General features: G+C 41.8%; 1 protein-coding gene across 3 annotated transcripts in view; it reads left to right on the plus strand.

Moving 5' to 3' along the window:
* The first annotated feature begins 4,837 nt into the window (after window positions 1-4,837).
* Window positions 4,838-20,356, plus strand: part of Ica1l (islet cell autoantigen 1 like) — a 40,491-nt gene continuing 24,972 nt past the window's right edge. For all 3 annotated transcript variants that reach the window (XM_050159267.1, XM_050159268.1, XM_050159269.1), the window contains exons 1-5: window positions 4,838-5,290; window positions 8,166-8,238; window positions 13,859-13,982; window positions 15,657-15,855; window positions 17,615-17,740. In XM_050159267.1, the coding sequence (XP_050015224.1) occupies window positions 5,129-5,290; window positions 8,166-8,238; window positions 13,859-13,982; window positions 15,657-15,855; window positions 17,615-17,740 (684 nt within the window). In that variant the 5' untranslated portion in view covers window positions 4,838-5,128. The remainder of the gene's footprint in view (window positions 5,291-8,165; window positions 8,239-13,858; window positions 13,983-15,656; window positions 15,856-17,614; window positions 17,741-20,356) is intronic.

The raw sequence follows: 20,356 nt of genomic DNA on the forward strand, positions 1-20,356 counted from the left end.
GGGGTTACAGGTGCAGGCCACCAAGCCCAGCATTTATGTGGGTTCTGCTGTAAGCTGCCATATGGAGAGGTCATAGGAAAAGGAACCAAAGACAAGCAAAGCATATGAGACAAGGCTTGGGGATATGCACCAGAAAGGCTCCTACGTGTAACACAAGCATTCCAGAAGGACGGTGGGGAGGGTGACTAACTGCCAAAAGTATAAATAATAAAATTTGTATTTTAAAATGGCAGGATCAATACATTTTGCCTCCCGTTCTTCCTTACTAGTCTTTAGGATGATACTAAGGCAAGCACATAATCAAAGCAAACAACATGTGTGTGCGAGGCCAACAAAACACCAGAAGGCACTCTGGGTACAAGAGGGATCTTAGTATTCTTGGAAGACAAAATAACAATAAAAATGTTGGACATTAAAGCAAAATAGAGAACAGGTAGAATATTCACATACAAGCTGCTGTAAGTCAGGTAGTCTGTTTGCCCAGGTCTATGGACTAATAATGATAATTAGTCATTTCCTACACACACCCAATAGCACGTCAAAAGAATAGCTGAGGGTCCCCCTCAGGCAAGGGGAAAAGAGATGACTCAGCAGGGAGGGGTGTGACTCCAAGCCTAAGAACCTAAATTGCATCCTGGTAAACACAGAGAACCAACTCCTGTAAGTTGTCTTCTGACCTCCATGTGTACCCCCACACATACACTCACACACACACACACCAGGCACAATAAACAGGGTAACGGAGTCGCCAGAAGAGAAGTGAACAGGTGCTTTTGAGGCTCGCTCATGGGACGATGGCTCTCAGAGCAGACCTGCCCTGCTGTAAGTGTTGTGACACACAGGATGGGGTACACTGGCTCCCTCCCTCCCGCAGGAGCCCAGGCCCCAGAATTCACGGAATGAGAGTTCCAAGTGTTGGCAGCACTCGGATGTTCAGGTGACACCATCTCTGTACCCATCCCAGCTGTGGCCAAGAAATTCCATGAACATAAAGAAGTGTAATCTGAATTTGCCTCAGAGGGAAATCTATAGCTATCATTGTGAAATAAAGGGTCCCTGAAAACCTCTAGAAAACATAGACTGCCCTTCCAGAACAATAAACAGATTCACATGAAAACTGGCATCAATAAACCAGTATACAAACATTGGAAAAGACCCTTTCCAGTTCTCTTGTATGAAATCAGAACGAAGCCATTTTAAGACTTCCAGGTACCTTTCCCAAGTGAGTTACCTGAGCCTTTTCTTTTGCTAAACAAGGATAAAAACTCGGGATAACATCTAGTCACCAGGGTCTTGGATTCCAGAGAGCTATTACCTTCTGTGGCAAAAGTGACTTCACAGGTTGGTAGGACTCATGAGGTAGAAACAGGTTGTCTGGGTAGCTTAGATGTAGTCACAAGAATCCTTCAAATGCAGAGAGGGGAGGAAGAGAAGGCAATATGGCGGCAGAAGCAGGTTGAAGGGTGCTTTGTTGCTGTTTTTGTGTTCTGGGTCCCCACTAACTCCACTCAGCATGTCCAGACACATTGTCAGTGACTCTCTTATGGCTAATATTTATTACGTAAATATGCCACATTTTCTTTTCCCATCAATTAACAATGAACTGATGACATTTGGTTTCTTGTTTTTTTTTTTTGTTTGTTTGTTTGTTTTGTTTCTTTTTCAAGGCAGGGTTTGTTTCTCTGTAATAGCCCTGGCTCTTCTGGAACTCTCTTTGTAGACCAGGCTGGCCTCAAAGTTAAAAAGATCCCCCTACCTCTGCCTCTGCCTCCCAAGTGCTGGTGTTAAAGGCCTGAGCCACTTGGCCTGGCTGAACTGTTGGCATTTTACATTTTTAAACTTATTGGTGTGTGCATGCATGTACCATGAAGGGGGAACAACTTTCAGGAGGCGGGTGTGAGTTCTGGAATTGAACTCTATCCTGAGATATCGCGCCGTGACCATACATTTCTGATGACAAAGTTTGCCATCCAGAAGTGACAGCAATACCAGCGCTGCCATGTGTGCCCGAACATATGCTATTCCTGTCGTTAGCCATGCTGGGGATTGAACTCACACAACAGGAGTGATGGGCAAACGCTGAAGCTATAATCTAGCCAGATGGTGGCATTTCTGAAATACCTTAACCGTTAATTCTGAGTTTTGTATCTGAAAATGCCTTCATTTTTGTTTGTATCTTTGCTTTTTTCTTATTTTAAGATAGTGTCCCACTGTGTAGCCCAGGATAGCCTGGAACTTATGGTATTCCTGCCTCAACCTCTTTTGTTCTTTGATTTCGGTATACACTCCCACAATAGCTTATTTTTAATGGATGGTTTTGTAAATATAGAATTACGCGTCAACGTGGTTTTTCCTTCAAATATCTTAAGTTTAGCCTTCTATTTTACTTAAATTTGCTATTTTATTGAAAACTTAGCTCTCATCTGTATTTTTGTTTCATTGTTTTTCAAGATAAATTTTCTTTTTTCTTTAAAACATTTATTTATTTATTTATTTATTTATTTATTTATTTATTTATTTATTTATTATATATGCAGTATTCTGCCTGCATGCACGCTTGCAGGCCAGAAGAGGGCACCAGATCTCATTACAGATGGGTGTGAGCCACCCTGTGGTTACTGGGAATTGAACTCAGGACCTTTAGAAAGCAGGCAGTGCTCTTAACCACTGAGCCATCTCTCCAGCCCTCAAGATAGATTTTCTTATTCAGGCCCAGTGGCTTCTGTCTGTTATCTCATCACTCAGGATGTTGAGGCAGGAGCATCACCATGAGTTAAAGGCCAACTTAGTCAATTAGTGATCAGCCTGAGCTAGAGTGAAAATCTGTCTCAAAATAATAATAATAAAAAGAAGAAGAATGAATAAGAATGATTAAACATTTTTCTGTGCTTTCAAAGTGTTTTTCCATCTTTGGATCTAAAGATGTACCTACTTAAGATTTTATTTGTTATTTGTGTTATCCTACCTAGATTTATCCAACTCATTGCATTTATACGTCATGACTATCATCCACAAGTTTGAGGGGTATTGTATTTCTCTGGATGTATTCTGTCCCACTCTATCTTGTCTTTTTCTTATAGCTTTTCTCTTCCCAATACCTACTTGTCTCTCCTTAAATCTGATCATTTTTATAGTTTCATTTTGATTCCACTTTTGTATTCCTTTTGTCCATACGAGATTTCAGCCAGATTTATCTGTCTGTTTATTTAGACAGAGTCTCACTGTGTATCCTAGGTCTGCCCAAATCTCCCAAGTACTGGGATTATAGGGGTGTGTACCACACTGGCTATCTAACCCATGTTTTAAATATTTATTATTTTATGTGTAGATGTTTTGCCTGCACGTATTATGTGCACCATGTGTGTCTGTATATTTTTATATGCATCACATACATGCCTAGTGCCTCCGGAGGTCAGAAGAGGGCATCAGATTCCCCTGGGACTGGAGGTACACACAGGCAATCATGAGCCACCATGTGGATGCTGGGAATTGAACCTGAACCCTGTGAAGAGCAGCTAGTGCTCTTAACCACCGGGAAATCTCTCTATCCCCTCTACTCATTTTTTTTAAAATTTGTATGGGTGTTTTGACAGCATGTATGTCCGTGTACACGTATGCCATGTGCATGTCTGGTGCCCACAGAGACCAGAAGAGGAAACTGACTCCTCTGGGACTGGAGTTATATATGGTTGAGAACTGTCCTGTGGGTGCTGGGAATTAAACCTAGGTCCTCTGGAAGAGTAGCCAGTGCTCTTCCTGAGCCATTTTTTTAGCCCCCATGTAGTTGATTTTTAATTAGACTTTGAAGTTTGAAACTGGAATCTCTGACTTGTTTCAATATTTTCTATGATTTATTGATATATGCCACATGTTAACTCTTGGTATACACTGGTAAGATCTACTTTTGACACATTCTTTTTTTACCTTTTGTGTCATTTTGTTTGAGGAGAATGTCACATCACCCAAATGGGTGGTTGGGTTGGATTGTAGTTTTTAGTTTTTCAGGACTTTATTTTTAATTGGGTTTGATTTTGGATTAGTGGGGATTAAAGTCAGGGCCTCAAACATGTCAGGCAAATACTCTAACCCTGAGTTCTAGCCTTTTTTTACTTTGGATTTTTAGTGCTTAAAAGGAAGTTTGTATATGATTTTAAATATTGCAATCCTACTCTAGTAAATTGGTGTCTGCTGTTTGTCAGGCTGCCTTCCTCTTTCCTCCCTAGCTTTTGTGTCGTGGTAGGCTTTCTTTGCTCTCGTTGGCCCTGGGGGTTTAGAAATTAGCCTACATTTAACTTAATTAGTAAGTGTTTCCAAATGAAAGGGAAACGAGTCTGTTTCTTTGCTGACAAGGACAAGCGACTGAGTCACGGACATCTCCACTCTGTTCCCCCGGCCCACAGGAATACTTTGGGCTTTAGTATCAAGCAATTATTATTGTCTCTCTTTTAAACATCTTTACAAAATGCTTTTCACATTTCATTTTCTTGTATGTAGCTGTGTCATCTCTGTTAAAGCGATCACCCATCAAGTTTATGATGACGGTTTACAGTGTCTGTCCCTTTCTTAATAACATGTCTCCTCCGTATCTAAGGTTTTCACTTCTGTTGTCTTATGGATATTACAGTATTTATTTAATATTTAAAGATGTGCATGTATCTGAATATTTACATATCTAAAAATGTTTATTAAATTATATTCATCTAACATGTTTTATAAATATATTTATAAAATGTATATATGTATGCAAATTTCATTCTTCAGTATGCTGCAAAAATTAAAAATTAGAGGGAGTAATAAACTAAGAAATGTTTGCTATTTGATATTGATTAAATAGAATTCTTTCCAGTCATAACTATAGAATAACAATTTTAACACTTTTGCTTCATAACAAAAGTACAAGTAATATTAATCTTTTTATATCTCTCTTTCTATAGTTGTAATTATAGAAAAAACCTAGATCATATAAAGCAAGCATTATCATGTTTATATTTGATATCAATTTTGGTTTGTCAATTAAATACTGACAAGCCAACTAGGTGTCAGTTTTGTAAGTTTTTTTTAATGTAATTTCTTAGTCTATTGGTAAGTTTTTAAAAGAAGCGTAATCTTGGTGTGTTTTAGTCACTCCATGGATTCCTGTGGGCAGCTCAGAGCAGAAGACAAGCAGTCGGTGATGAACAGGGTGCAGAAGAAGTTCTGGAAGACTAAACAGGTCTTCATCAAAGCCACAGGAAAGAAGGAGGACGAGCATGTGGTTGCATCAGACGCAGAACTGGATGCTAAGCTAGAGGTAAGTGTGGAGACTGTGTACTGTGTGGGACTCCAAGGGAGATTGTCGCAAACATGCACACCAAGGAGTTTAAGGAGCGTCTTAGGGTTGCTGCAGCTGTGATGAAACACCATGACCAAGAGCAAGTTGGGGAGGAGAGATTTGACTTAGACTTCCATATTCTCTTCCACATCTGTAGTCCGTCACTGAAGGAAGTCAGAACAGAAACCCAGACAGGGAAGGGTCCTCAGGCTGAGCTACTTACTGGCTTGTTCCCCTTGGCTTGCTCAGCCAGCTTTCCTACAGAATTCAGGAATGCCAGCCCAGGGATGGCTCCACCCACAGTGGAGAAGTCCTGTCTTGAAAAAGCAGGAAAGGAAATGAAGCATTTGCTATTTATTTGTGTTGCAGAGTAATCCTTGTGATTCATGTGTGGGGACGTGAGCAGGCTGCTGTAGCAACACTCAGAACTGTTTGCACACACATTCCCACAGAAGGAACTATTTCTGTGTTTTATATGGTTAGGCACTCTAGAACATTTTATTGTAATGCTGACCATTACACATATTGGCGATCAGCCATGTTCTTTCTCCCATATTTGTACGATTTTTCTTAAAAACTGAAAAATTTCTAGGCTTGATGGCTCATATATAATCCCTAGCACTTGGGAGTTGGAGGCAGGAGGATGAGGAACTTAACGTCATCCTCGGCTAGCTAGTGAGCTCAAGGCCATCCTGGGCTGCATAAGTCCCCCCATCTCCAAAAAACATAAGTAAAAAGTAAAATTCATTGTGAAAATAACATACAGTAGTAGGAAGTCTTGCAGGACTGTGGGAACCTCCTGCCGTAACCACCTCATCTTGGGCAGTCTGTTTGTATCATTTTGTAATCTTTCATGCATTGAAAATTGATTTTTGTTTTTTATTTAGTTTACATGTATGGTGAGTGTTTTGCCTCCATGTGTGTGTCTTTGCACCACGTGCCTGGGGAAGCCAGAAGAGGGCATCAGAACCCCTGGAACTGAAGTTACAGATGGTGCTGGGAGGTGAACCGGGGTCCTCTGGAAGAGCAGCCAGTTTTCTGTTTGTTTTCAACTGCTGAGCCATCTCTCTAGCCCCTGAAAATTTAGTTTTAAATGGCCATGACCAGATGCCAAATCTCAATCAAGCACATCTAAAGTTATTATTATTCCTCTAGCGACTCTTATAAATACTCCTCAGGTTTAATCACACATCAGCAGTGAAGCTCCCTAGTGAGGCTGAGAACGTAATAATCTGAGGGTGGAGCTTCCATCTAGAAACGTCAGGGTCCTTCGGACAGTTCACGGAATTTCTTCAGCTTAAGACCGGGTAAGAGGAGATCACTCTGAAATCCACATAGGAAAGTTTATGTATGAAGAGTTGCACCAGGTATATGGCTTCATCTTGTGGGCTTAACTTTGAAGTCAGAGTTCAACAGATATTTTCTTAATTTTCTGTTTCTGATTAACTACAGTAGCAAAGAGGGGAAATTCCAAACAAAAATAACGCAAAAGCAAGCTTTTGTAATTTTAATTATTTTCAAATAATTTTCTTTTTTCCTTTTGGTAGTTCTGGGTTGAACCCCATGCGTGGGAGGCAAGTGCTCGACCACTAAGCCACATCCCCAGCATTTTCCAAAAGCAGATTGTATTTGATGTCATGATATTCTTTTTATTCTTAACTCATTTTAACTGATACATAAAAACATAAGAGTTGTACACATTAATGGAAGAGACGGCTGGAGAGAACTCAGCAGTCAAGAGCACCGGCTGCTTTGCAGAGGACCCAGGTTTGATTCCTAGCACCCACAGTCTCGGGATCAGACACCCTCTTGTGGCCTGCAGTAGCACCAGGCATGCGTGTGGCTAGAGACACACCTTCGGACAAAACACATAACACGTAAAAATAAAGATAAATGAATCTTTTTATAAAGTGGATACCATGAAACCTTCCATCCATATATCTGATAGTAGTTAATGTTTTAAATAGTTACACAGCTCAAACATGTGGTGTTTCTTTATGGTGAGAACTTCCAGAATTCTTGCCACTTTTAGATTTTATACTACATTGTGTCATCTTGTCTCAAACAAAGCACAGCAGAAGTTAAACTTAAAAGTTGAAAAGAATTGCTATAAACTTGCATGTGCTGCTTCACGTATGGTGGCTATGTGTGACCACAGTGTAGGGCTCCTCCCCCTTCACCGCCATCACAGGCTGTACCACTACGCCTGTCCCATACATTCTTTTTGTTACCGTCATTTTGTTTTTGTTTTTTTGAGACAGGATTTCTCGGTGTAGCCCTGGCTGTCCTGGAACTCACTCAGTAGACCAGGCTGCCTCTGCCTCCGTAGTGCTGGGATTAAAAGCATCTGCCACCACTGCCCAGCCCAATACATCATTTTTTTATAGTAAACTTATTGGGCTGTTTTGCTTTGACACTATTAGAAAAAGCCCCATATTGAGCATCACCTGTTTCTAAAGTGCTCTTTTTCCTGTGTTGTTGAAATTGTTTATATTGTATGTAACTTTCTCGTGTTCGGATAATTGGGAGCAGAAGGGAAAACAAATTCTATAGATAAATTCCACACATTTATCTCTTTTTATCCAGTATTCACGGGGAAAATTTAAATGTGCTTTCTATATCAGTAATAAAACTAAGCCTGAAGTACATCCCAGTCAATAAAAATAGACATAGTATTTATGAAATGGACATAATAACATATGCTTAAGAGAGGTACATCACAGCCAAGAAAATTGACATAATTTATGAAGTATACCCAATAGATACTTTTATGCAAATGTTCTCATTTTGAAGTGCTAAATGTTGTATTTGTTTATTGTTCTTTAAATTGTCCTAATAAAATTTATTTTTCAAGGTTTTTCACTCCATCCAGGAGACATGCAATGAACTTCTGAAGATAGTTGAGAAATATCAGCTAAGACTCAATGGTATGACATCATAACTATCCGATAATTCCCATTTAAAATAATAATTGGTATGCATTTTTGAAAATGAGCACTTAATGGTAAAGTAGTTGTTTATAAAGCTATTTAGTGAGGTTTTATTTAAAATTTTAAAAATATGAATACTGACAGTGACCTGTTCTCAAATCCCCAGGGTCCATCTTTTCCTTTTTACTTCATTAAATCCCTTAACACAGACTCACTTTCTTCTCTGGTTTTACTCTTGGTGAACTTTAAGGTTTGTTCCATCTTTCAAAACCTCTTTTGGCCCCTGCAGATTTTACAATCAGTACCTCATTCTTTTTTGTTTTTTTCTCCCACAGGAACGTTATGATAATGTTGTCTGTATGCTCTGTAGCCCAAGCTGGCCTGAAACCCTCCTGCCTCTGCCTTCCTGAACGCTCGGTTTCCAGGCAGATCCCCCCACACCAGGCTTTTTTCCTTCTGCTCTTTCCTCTCCTCCAGCAGCTCTTGTCAAGGTCACAGGAAGGAAAAGCCAGTTCTCATCCCCACGGCTGATTACCCCTCCTCAGTTCACCTCCTTTACTCCGCTCCCACAAGCCCACCCCGCTGTGGTCTTCCTCTCCAACTTCATCCAGCATCCTGCCTTTGGCGGGCTCTTCTCTGTCCCCCACCACTTCCGGTTGGAACTTCGCCATTGAATTTCTTTCTCTACTTCAATTAGAGTGGCTTACTAGATGTGGCTACCTCTCTGACCTCATGTCCTGAAACCCTTGCACTGAATTGTGTCGCTCTCTTTCACGACAGGCACATCTGCCTCATATGCTCCCTAACTTTCCTATAACTCCCCTGTGCTCTTAGAATATTCAGCATTCTGTATATTCTATCTATTGCTTGGTTTTTTATATTTATTTATTTATTATGTATACAATATTCTGTCTGCGTGTATGCTGCAGGCCAGAAGAGGGCACCAGACCTCATTACAGATGGTTGTGAGCCACCATGTGGTTGCTGGGAATTGAACTCTTAACCACTGAGCCATCTCTCCAGCCCCTCTATTGCTTGTTTTTACACCTAGAATGTGCTCTTCTTTTAACTTTCCTATTATTTACTAATTACTTCTTGCTTGAGGTCAGGTTATACACATGTCAGGGCATGCGGTCAGAGGACACTTTGTGAGAGCCAATTCTTTCTTTCCATCATGTGGACTCTGGGGACCAAGCTCAGGTCACAGGCTTGGGGACAAGTGCCATTACCCTCTGAGCCACTGTGCTCAATCTGATAATGCAGGAACTGGTTTTGTTTACTTGTGTGTTCCCAAACCTTAAAAAACAATGTCTAGCATGTAGTCAGTGTTCAGTAAATATTTTCTCATTAATAAATGCTTTCTTGTCTATGGGTGACTCTCTCCTGCCCCCCAGCACTCAGGAGGTTTGAGTAGGAGGATCACTCTTGAGTGAGAGGAGAGTGTGGGCCAGCCAGGTCAGTCTGGGTCACAATAACACACTGCCTTAAAAAAAAAAAAAAAACTATTTTCCAAAGCTGTAAGTCAAGTTTAACGTTTATAATCAAAACTCATAGTGAAGAAAAACTCAATATGGCATAATTAAGGGAAGTTGTTTTTGTGTGTGTGAATATGTCATGCATTCTATATGTGTGCTTTTCCCAAGAAAATAGTTGAAGAACTTTCTGTAGCAAAATTAAAAAATGATACAAAAAGCAAGAACAAAGGAAACGTAGGGCCAGGTTACTAAGGGTCAAAAACACCAAGCTGTAAAAGGCTGCCATGACCACTGGACCATCAGAGTCCACTGAAATAGAAATGTCTAGAAACATTGGCAAGTTTGTGTGCCTTCAACTTTTCCATGAAATCACTGGACCTTTCAGCATCTTCATGGCATGTCAGAGTAAGGAAGAGACCATAAGTACAGGCTTCATTGTGTACCTTCTCTGCAAACATGTGGTGTCTTGAAGACTCCTATACTCACAGGTCTTCTGCTGGCCGTACTATCAGACAGATACAGCAGGTTAGGGCCCCGGAATGAGCCTGTCAGAGTGGGGTGTCTGTTGACGCTGGCAGGCTGGTCCCAGCACAAAAGCAGCACAGGTTGGGCTTCACCTGCCCCTTTCAGCATCCATAAAGGTAAGACTTGGCAATGATTTATGCTCTCTTTATACCTAAAACGAGTGTCCTGTGTTCCCAGAGAGCTTTAAATCCTCACACAAAAGTGACGATTTTCCCTAATATTAAAGTTATGAGCCATAGAAAATTCATACCTCTCAAGCAATTAGAATGTTAACATTATTCCTGAATGAAAATGAGGACATGACCACTCCTAGGTACGACTGAGAAGGTTTTTATTGTAAATATGAGGGAGAGCACAGCCAGAGACATCTGGAAGAGTCCAGGCTGAATGGGTCAGCAGACTGAACCAGGTCATGGGGGTGGGGGTAGAAGAGAGAGGGCAAACGATGAACAGAAGCACAGCCCAGAGAAGAACCAAGAGCATATATAGGAAAAGACACCAGCGGTAAGGGAGCCAGGCAGGGGGTGTTGTGAGAAGTGCTGAGAGAGGTATCCAGTGTCTGTTTTGATGCACGAATCGTCAATCGCACCTCACTTAGCCATTTGTCCTGGGCTCCCATTCCAGCCGTTCGTTCATGATAGGGGTCAGCACAATCTCTAACTGTAACTACTCAATCTGTAACGACTGTTGAGCTGAAATGGGGTGTCATTATCGGGGCCCAGGAAGACAGGAATGTTGGTCAAAGGACAGAGAGGGAGAGGGAAGTGCAGGCTTGAGGACATCTGTTGGGTTTGGGTTTTTTTTTTTTTAATTGTTCCTGTTTTGTTTTTTGCTTTTTGGCTTGCTGCCCAGGTTATGCGGGACCACCTGGGGCTAGTGAAATGCAGGCTGCTTTGAAGCAGCCTGGGATGCAGGTTCTGCAACACCCACAGCTGCTGACACATTGCAAGCAATATTGAAGCAGTTTGCAATTTCAGTTGATTGGAAATCTGCTGGATAGAGAGAGACAAGGGACAGAAAGTAAAGTTAGGGAGTTTAGGATAAAATTTATATATTGGGTGTACTCTTGACACTTCTAGGCCTGTGGGTCCTGGTAACTGGAGGAAGGGAGGAATTCCAAGTCAAGAGGAAGGGGTAGGGGGAAAGCTTAGGCTATTGATTGACAGGAGTACTTACCTGGAGTCCATTTGGTTTGTGAGAGGCATATCCGAGTCTCATGACTCCCTGAAGCTTACAAGAATTTCTTAAGTTTAAAAAAGAAATAAAGTTTTAGACATCTAAGCACATCTACTCTTTGTAATCTGTGCTGAAATCCACACTGTAGGAAAAGCAGTAGACTCATGCCTTTGAGTCATAGCAAAAGTTGAGAGACCCCAAAATGATTCTGGGTTAGAAGCAAGAGGACTCACTCTGCTGTCCTGAGAGCTGGGTGTGTGGATTGGACAGAGGTGTTTTCAGACAATGGGAAGCACTTCTAAGTCTATGTTTAGAAGATAACCAAAAGGAGTTTGAATTTTTGAGTTTGTGATTCCCCAGATCAACAGCTCTGGATCATGGTACTTGTTTATAACATGGTGTATGGTTTTGTTAAAGATGGTAGCACTACCTGAGTGGTTGGCTACCTCTTCGTTGTATCACCTTGCTCTGAGGGAAGAGTTTACAAATGGAGAGAGCTGGGCTCTGCTGCTGCCCTTTCGGTTTTTGTTTTGGTTTTACTTTTTCTTTTTTCTTGGCAGTCTTTTCTCTGTGTAGTCCCGGCTGTCCTGGAACTCACTCTATAGACCAGGCTGGCCTCAAACTCAGAGATCTACCTGCCTCTACCTCCTGAGTGCTGGGATTGTTTTTACTTTTAAAGTGGGTATTATTATTGAGACTAATACAGTACTGCCCACATTGGATGCTGTCTTAGGGTTTTATAACTGTGAAGAGACACCATGACAACTCTTATAAAGAAAAAATGTGTAAGAGGGGAACTGGCTTACAGTTCAAAAGTTAAGTCCACTACCATCATGGCAGAAAGTATGGTGACTTGCAGGCAGACATGGTGCTGGAGAAGGAGCTGAGAGTTTAGGATCCACTCTGTGCTGAGGAACAACAATATAGTCTGACACTTTTGTGAAGTGTAATAAAAATGAGTTCCAGGCTGTGGTGCACAACTTTAGTTCCAGCACTTGGAAGGCAGAGGCAGGTGGATCTCTGAGTTCCAGGATAGCCAGGGTTCTGTAGGGGGGAGACTGTCTCAAAAACAAACAACAAAAACTCTCTCCCGGGTTTGTCCACATGTCGTGATTGTGCAGAATAAACACTCACTCCACTAGTGGGGTGCTTCTTCGAACTGAATGCTGTGTTTGTCACACTCAAGTGTTGGCTTTAATTCTAAATAAAGGTTTCTATTTTACTTTTTTTTTTTATTGATGTTTAAGGTGATCAGGTGCCCTGTGCTGGAGCAGCCTTCTTTGAATCCTGGCAGAAATAGTGTCACCTCCCTGGCTCAAATCCAATAAAGTGATCTCGCTCAGAGAAAAAAAAAAAAGTATTCCTAGAAACAACATGCAAGCCAGGCAATCCCAGTACTTAAAAGACTGAGGCAGGAAGATCATGACCTGGAGACCAACCTGGGCTACACAGGGAGCCAAGGCTATCCTATGCATACTAAGGCCCTGTTTCAGAGCCAGGCAGTGGTGGTACATATATTTAATTCCAGCACTCAGTGGGCAGAGGCAGGCGGATATCTGTGAATTCAAAGCTAACGAGGTCTATAGAGTGAGTTCCAGGACAGCCAGGGCTACACAGAGAAACCCTGTCTCGAAAACAAAAACAAATCCAAAAAAAAAATAACAAAACCTAAAACACACGTTTCGAGTTCTGCCCACTCTTAGCCAAGCCCCGCTGTTTTTGGTTTTTGTTAGCTATGACAGATATGAAAGTAGTCAGATTAGTCAAAGCCTCTTTGTTTTTCCTCCATCTCTTCTCACATCAGGCAGCACACTCTTGACCATCCCTTCATGGTCCACGCTGGGTGGCAGGGCACCAGGTGACATCAGGACTGTAGACGGCTGTGGGTCTAAGATAGAAGGAGCACTGGGAACAAAAACCAGAGTGGGAACCAAGACAATTCAATTTCAAACAAGAAACAAATACTTTGTATAAAAGAAGCAATCATCCTGCATATATATATATATATATATGGTAATAAGTCCTGCACCTTAGCAAATGACTCGCTTGTTAATCATTGGTTTTCCAGAAGGAAGGTCTGCTGACTCCGTGCCCAAATTACCCAAGCGCTTGCAAACAGTGTGTTCCAGACAGGCAAAGTTAGCCTTTCCACAGCAGGCACGGGCTTACATGTTAAAGTGTTCCTTCCTTCCTGTGCAAGTCTAGTACAGAAATAACTCGTCAAGGGTGTGTGTGTGTGTGTGTGTGTGTCTGTCTGTCTGTCTGCCATAGCACGTGTGTGCAGGGTCAGTTCTCTCCTTCCACATGTGGGTCCCAAGGATTGAACTCAAGCCGTCAGCATTGGTGGCCCCTTTACCTGTAGAATCGTGTCTCCTGCCTAGTGTATGTTTTAAGAAAATGATGAAATGAAGCAATGAACTAAACTGTAATTTTTTCTCTAGTTATATCAGAGGAAGAAAATGAACTCGGGCTCTTTTTAAAGTTCCAAGCAGAACGGGACACCACTCAAGCTGGTAAAATGATGGACGCGGCTGGCAAGGCTCTGTGCTCCTCAGCCAAGCAAAGGTTCACCCGGCTTTTCCTCCTCCTTCACTGTAGTCGCATCTGCTTCTGACCTGTGTGCTCAGTTCCCATAGTTAGCAAAGAGAGCTTGTAATAAGGCATTCACGAGAAATGTGTTTGGGGAGATATATTTTCTGCCTAGCTTTTAATTATTCACTTGCACTCAAAAGAATTACTTAAAAATTAATGCTCTTCGTTGCCTGATCCCTAAAAGCAGCATTGAGAGCTACATTTCTATTTCTCACATGGTTTACTATAGTAGAGTCACAGAAGGGTTAATATTTAAAATGTGTCTGTTTTTTCCCTTTCTGTTTTCTGTGATGCTGACAGTCACCCCAGGGCCTCGTGCAGCCTAGTGGACACAGGACCCTTGCACTACACCTTCCTCAAGTCACTTAAAAAAAAATACCTATTATGTGTACAATATTCTGTCTGTGTGTATGCCTGCAGACCAGAAGAGGGCACCAGACCTCATTACAGATGGTTGTGAGCCACCATGTGGTTGCCGGGAATTGAACTCAGGACCTTTGGAAGAGCAGGCAATGCTCTTATCCTCTGAGCCATCTCTCCAGCCCCTGAAGTCACTTTTGATGACATATACTATCTATGATTAAATTGAAACTTTTTAAATTTTTTTTATTTTTTTATTTTTTTGGAAAGGTCGCTATGTATCCCAGGCTAGCCTTGAACTAATAAATACTCATCTTCCTCTGCCTCCCCATGTGCTGGGATTAAAGACCTGTCCCACCAAACCCAGCCTGGTTTTTTTTTCTTTCCTAACTACATGCTTTCTACTTATTTCATAGTGTTTAGCATAAAGATCTGTATTACAAAGACTTATCTCATACACACACACATTCTCTAGATACAGCTCAAATCCTTGTAATACAGAAAGACTGAGAACACTGACCTCATCGGGTTCTGCAGTGTGATGTCTGGCCCAACTTTATTCTGCAGTGCCGTATTAGTGCAGAAAATCTCCTTAAAAGAATTGAGCCCATGGGCCCCGGGCGTCTAGTGCCACTGTATTGAAAGCAGCCTTAGCGTAGCTGGGTTTGATCTGTGCTCCTCACACACCTGTGTTCCTGTCCTCACTCAGCTGTCAAGAATTGTATCCTCTGGGACTGGAGAGATGGCTCAGTGGTTAAGAGCATTGCCTGCTCTTCCAAAGGTCCTGAGTTCAATTCCCGGGAACCACATGGTGGCTCACAACCATCTGGAATGAGGTCTGGTGCCCTCTTCTGGCTTGCAGACATACANGGTGCCCTCTTCTGGCTTGCAGACATACAGACAGAATATTGTATACATAATAAATAAATAAATATTTTTAAAAAATCGTATCCTCCTTAGTTCTCCTAGCATTTTAATATAACCTTTAAAGCCCTGCTTCTCCCTATACTTGCCAACTGAGCACTCTGTGAGGAGTCCTTTGTGGTCTCAGAACTCTTTTTAGATGGTAGCGTGCCTGCTGGATTATTTATCTGGATCAACACCCGCAATGCTACCAAGTTATGTTTCCTAAAGTTAAAAGGGGTGGACCTGTAGAAACATCTCTCCTAGTAACTCAGTCTTCTAGGCATGCTTGTGACTCATCAGCGTGGTAAATACATGTTGCGATGTGTCTAGAATTTTGTTTACAGATGTGCAATCCTCTGATCTTTACCTCTCTACTATTAGATTGGCCTTGTGCACTCCCCTGTCTCGTCTTAAGCAAGAAGTAGCAACGTTCAGCCAGAGGGCCGTTTCTGACACTTTGATGACCATTAATCGCATGGAGCGGGCTCGCACAGAATACAGAGGAGCCCTGCTGTGGATGAAGGATGCATCCCAGGAGCTCGACCCAGACACCTTAAAACAAATGGAAAAGTTTAGAAAAGTAAGAAAATGTATCCCTTTCCTTTCTTTTAGTTTTGTCCATGTCTTTTATGTACGTGGGAGCTTCTGTTTGAGTGTCTGCACACACGGAAGAGGGCACTGGATCCCATTAGAGATGGCTGTGAGGCCCCCGGAAGAGCAGAACAGCCATCTCTCCAGCCCTCCTTTTCTTGACACTAACATAGAGGCCTAATACAGAATAATTTAACCGTGATAATAAAATATTCGCCTTTTTTTTTTTTAAATAAGATCTCATTGTGTAACCCAGGCTGGGCAGGAATGCACACTCCTGCCTGGTTTCCCGAGGGCTGAGATTACAGGTGCACACAACTGCACACGACAGGGGGGTGGTGATGGTGGTGGTGGTGTGTTCTCAGCTGTACATGGTGACGTAACTCTAGCAAGCACAGCTCACTGACTCCTGAGCAGTCCCGTGAAGTAAGTGCGTGCTCCTCCTGCAGCCAGAGCAGCCTCTAGTCCTGCTCCCTTGTAACCCTTGACGACAGCATTTAGTTCCGGAGAGCACTGAGAAAGCACTGGAGCACTGAGTTCCGTATTTCCAGACTGTCACATGTACATAAAACAAAACAAAGGTACAGATCCCTGTCTGGCCCTTCATCCCCACACAGCTTTCCGACACTTGACTCCTCTCGCCCCCAAGAGTCTTGGTGCAGCTGCCACCTCCTTCCTGTGCAAACTTTACCCCAGCTCGCCCAGGGCCTTCCGGGTGGTTTAGTGGTCATCCAAATTCTGTTCATGTCTTCAGTTTCCAGGCTGAGAGTCCCTCCTGCAGTGATTTCCCTTTTCTCTGCCCCTCCCTGCCTGACAGCGGTGAGGGGAACACGTTTTGTTTGTCACCAAAGCTCAGTTCCCAGAATGGTGCTTCATATACTGGACAACTTGTAAATATTAGTTAAGTCAATGAATAAACATTTCAAAGTCAGTGTTTATGTTGTCCAATGACATTTATTAAGAAACAATTTAAATCTATAAATACCTCAATGATTTAGAAATACTAATGCCTCCCAACATTTGACCATGTCTTCTACTTCTTCTAAATTTATTACGTATTATTTATTGTTTGTGAAATGCACATATATCACTAGAATATGCTTGTCCCTAAAACTTTTTATTACATTTATTCATTTATGTTGTGTGTGTGAGAAGACATGCCACAGCATACATGTCATTGACAGAGGACACCTGGGAGTTGGTTCTCTGCTTCTACCGTGTGGGTCCCAAGGACCAAACTCAGGTCACCAGGCTTGGTGGCAAGTGCCTTTGCCCACTGAGCCACCTCCTTAGCCCTTCCAGATTTTGCTTCTACTCTTACTATATACAGTACATATCCTAAACATCTCAAACATCTATTTTTATCTGTTTTCCTCTTAACCAAATGGTTTTCCAACATTTAGCTATCGGATGCCAGTGAAATGAGTCCGAGGGTTAGGGTGCCCACCTCCAAGTCTGACAACTTGAATTCCATCCTCAGAATTCACATGATCAAAGGAGACAACCAACTCCCACATGCTGTTCCTCCACACACACATGCCCCCTGCTACACAAACGAGTAAATACTTAAAAGATAAATAGAAGAAAGAATCACCTACAATTGTCAAAAAATAGCTAAAGTCTCTCTCACTAATCCTGGAATGATAATGACAGAGAAAGGAACTGTTACAACCCCATGTGTCTGGAGAAATTAATTTCGGGCCCATTAGATTTGGTACTGGTAATAATGGACTTTTTTGTGATTGCAGGTACAGATCCAAGTGAAAAACAGCAAAGGTTCTTTTGACAAGTTAAAGATGGATGTCTGTCAGAAAGTGGATCTGCTGGGAGCCAGTCGCTGCAATATGCTGTCTCATTCTCTGACTACTTACCAGGTACCCGCCCTCCACGGTCAGCACGTTCTCGCAGGAGAGAAGTCATGAGATTCCTTTTTACAGGTTGTCTAATGGTGCAAGAAATTCCACGTCATTGGGCAGGTTCCCAATGTTGTAAATTAGACAGAGAACAACCATAAGGCTCTGACAGAGAGAGACTTAGAGACTGTTTATATACTCTAGCTTCACACTGTCCTCTTTGGAGTCCTAGCAGAGTGAAAGACTTAGACTTTCCGAGGTCAAAAGGGCGCATGGTAAGCCAGGCAGTGGTGGCGCAAGTCTTTAATCCCAGCACTCGGGAGGTAGAGGCAGACCAGTCTCTGAGTTAGTGACCAGCCTGGTCTATAAATTGAGTTCCAGGACAGCCGGGGCCACACAGAGAAACCCTGTCTAAAAAAAAAAGAAATAAAATTAAAATTTAAAAAAATGTAAAAAAAATGGAAAAGAAAGAAGAAATGGTGAGGAGATGAAATTTAAGGCTCATAAACTCTGGTTACGTACACTTTTGTTTGAGGCAGTGATGCTGAAGGGGCAGCCAGGTAATCTCAGCATTCCAGAGCACAGGCAGGAGCACTGAGGGTTCACGTCCAGACTCGTTGTCACCAAACTAAACAAAAAAGCAAAAAGAACACCATAGTCCAAAAAGTTTGAAAACTTTTGTATCAAGTAATAAAGAAAATGAAGCAAGGTTCATTTTCTGAGCTCAAGCCTTTAATTCCAGGAGGCAGAGGCAGGGGAATCTCTGTGAGTTTGCAGCTAACCTGGTCCACAAAGCAAATTCTAGGGCACCCAGAGCTGTTACACAGAGAAACCCTGTCTCAACAAACCTAAATAAATAAACAGATAGATAAATAAAATGAAACCAATGACAATTAAGTAAATGATAATTTGGGCTTAAAAACCTAAGTTAGCCCAGTCGAGATCATGTACTCTTTTGATCTACCATCCTATGTGACTAAATTATCAAGTCTCACCTGTAGCAGAATTTTCCTTAGGCTGCCAATCAGCTCCCAAATAAAGACAGAGACTTATTATTAATTATGAAGGCTTGGCCTTAGTTTAGGCTTGCTCCACCTGCTCCTTTAACTTAACCTCTTTCTATTCATCTACGTCTTTTTGGAGCTTTTACCTTTTATTCTGTATGTCCTGCTTTTCTTGCTTCCATGTCTGTCTGTCTGGCCCCTGCCATCTCTTTTTTTCTTTCTTCCCCTGAGCCTAACCTCCTCCTACTTACTCTCCCTGCCCAGAAGTCCCACCTATATCTCTTCCCTTGCTATTGGTCATTGTGCTTTTTATTAGACCAATCAGGTGACATAGACAGGCAAGGTTGTTAAACAAATGCAACACATCTTTACATAGTTAAACACATATTATCAACATAAACAAATGTAACACATCTTTGGTTAAGCAAATATTCTGCATCATAAACAAATACAAGACATATTTACATAATTAAACAAATATCCACAGCATAAACAAATGCAACACATCTTTACATAAACAGATGCAACCCATCTTTGCATATTTAAACAAATACTCTGACATAAACAAATGCAACACATCTTTGCATTGTTTTTTTTTAATATTTATTTATTTATTATGTATACAATATTCTGTCTGTGTGTATGCCTGGCAGGCCAAAAGAGGGCACCAGACCTTATTACAGATGGTTCTGAGCCACCATGTGGTTGCTGGGAATTGAACTCAGGACCTTTGGAAGAGTAGGCAATGCTCTTTCTTAACCTCTGAGCCATCTCTCCAACACCCATCTTTGCATTGTTAAACAAATACCCCAACGTGCACTTATGTTGCCCTAAAGTCATGTGAATAATCTACAATGAATACTAGCTGTTCACAAGTAGTAGTTGCTGAGGTTGCTGTGAATTTGAAAACAGCAAGTAGAAACTGTATTTGAATAAGGAAGGACTAGTGGAAGGAGGTGGTTATTCATTGCTGTCTTAAACACTATGCTTAACTCAGTTTAGTACTATGGAATTCAAGACTCAAAAGATGAGAAGAAATGAAAGCCATGACGATCTGTAGTTCAACAGCTAATAGCTCGGTGCTTCTCTGTTCTCGCTATTCAGCCTTTGTCTTGGGACAGGAATCTTGAAGCAACAAGAAAGATTACAAATTACCTGAGTTAGCTAAGTAACACATTTTGAGGGGTTAAGTATTTCTTGAGCCCCCTTAATGAAAGGCCAAATTCAGTAGGAAATATTTTCTGTAATGAAAAGATTCTTGTAGGGCAGTGGTGGCACATGCCTTTAATACTAGCCCTCAGGAGACAGAGGCAGGTGGATCTCCGAGTTCTAGACCAGCCTGGTCTATACAGCTAGTTCCAGGCCAGTCAGGGTTACATAGTAAGACCCTGTCTCAAAATCTCAAGGTCCAAATCAGGAGCAGAAGGAGAGAGAGCACGAGCAAGGAACTCAGGACCTCGAGGGGTGCACCCACACACTGAGACAATGGGGATGTTCTATCGGGAACTCACCAAGGCCAACTGGCCTGGATCTGAAAAAGCCTGGGATAAAACCAGACTCGCTTAACATAGTGGACAATGAGGACTACTGAGAACTCAAGAACAATGGCAATGGGTTTTTGTTCCTACTGCAC

This window comes from Alexandromys fortis, unplaced genomic scaffold (genome assembly GCF_014885135.2).
Source record: "Alexandromys fortis isolate MF-2015 unplaced genomic scaffold, M_Fortis_MF-2015_v1.1 scaffold_65, whole genome shotgun sequence".
NCBI classification, from domain to species: Eukaryota; Metazoa; Chordata; class Mammalia; order Rodentia; family Cricetidae; genus Alexandromys; species Alexandromys fortis.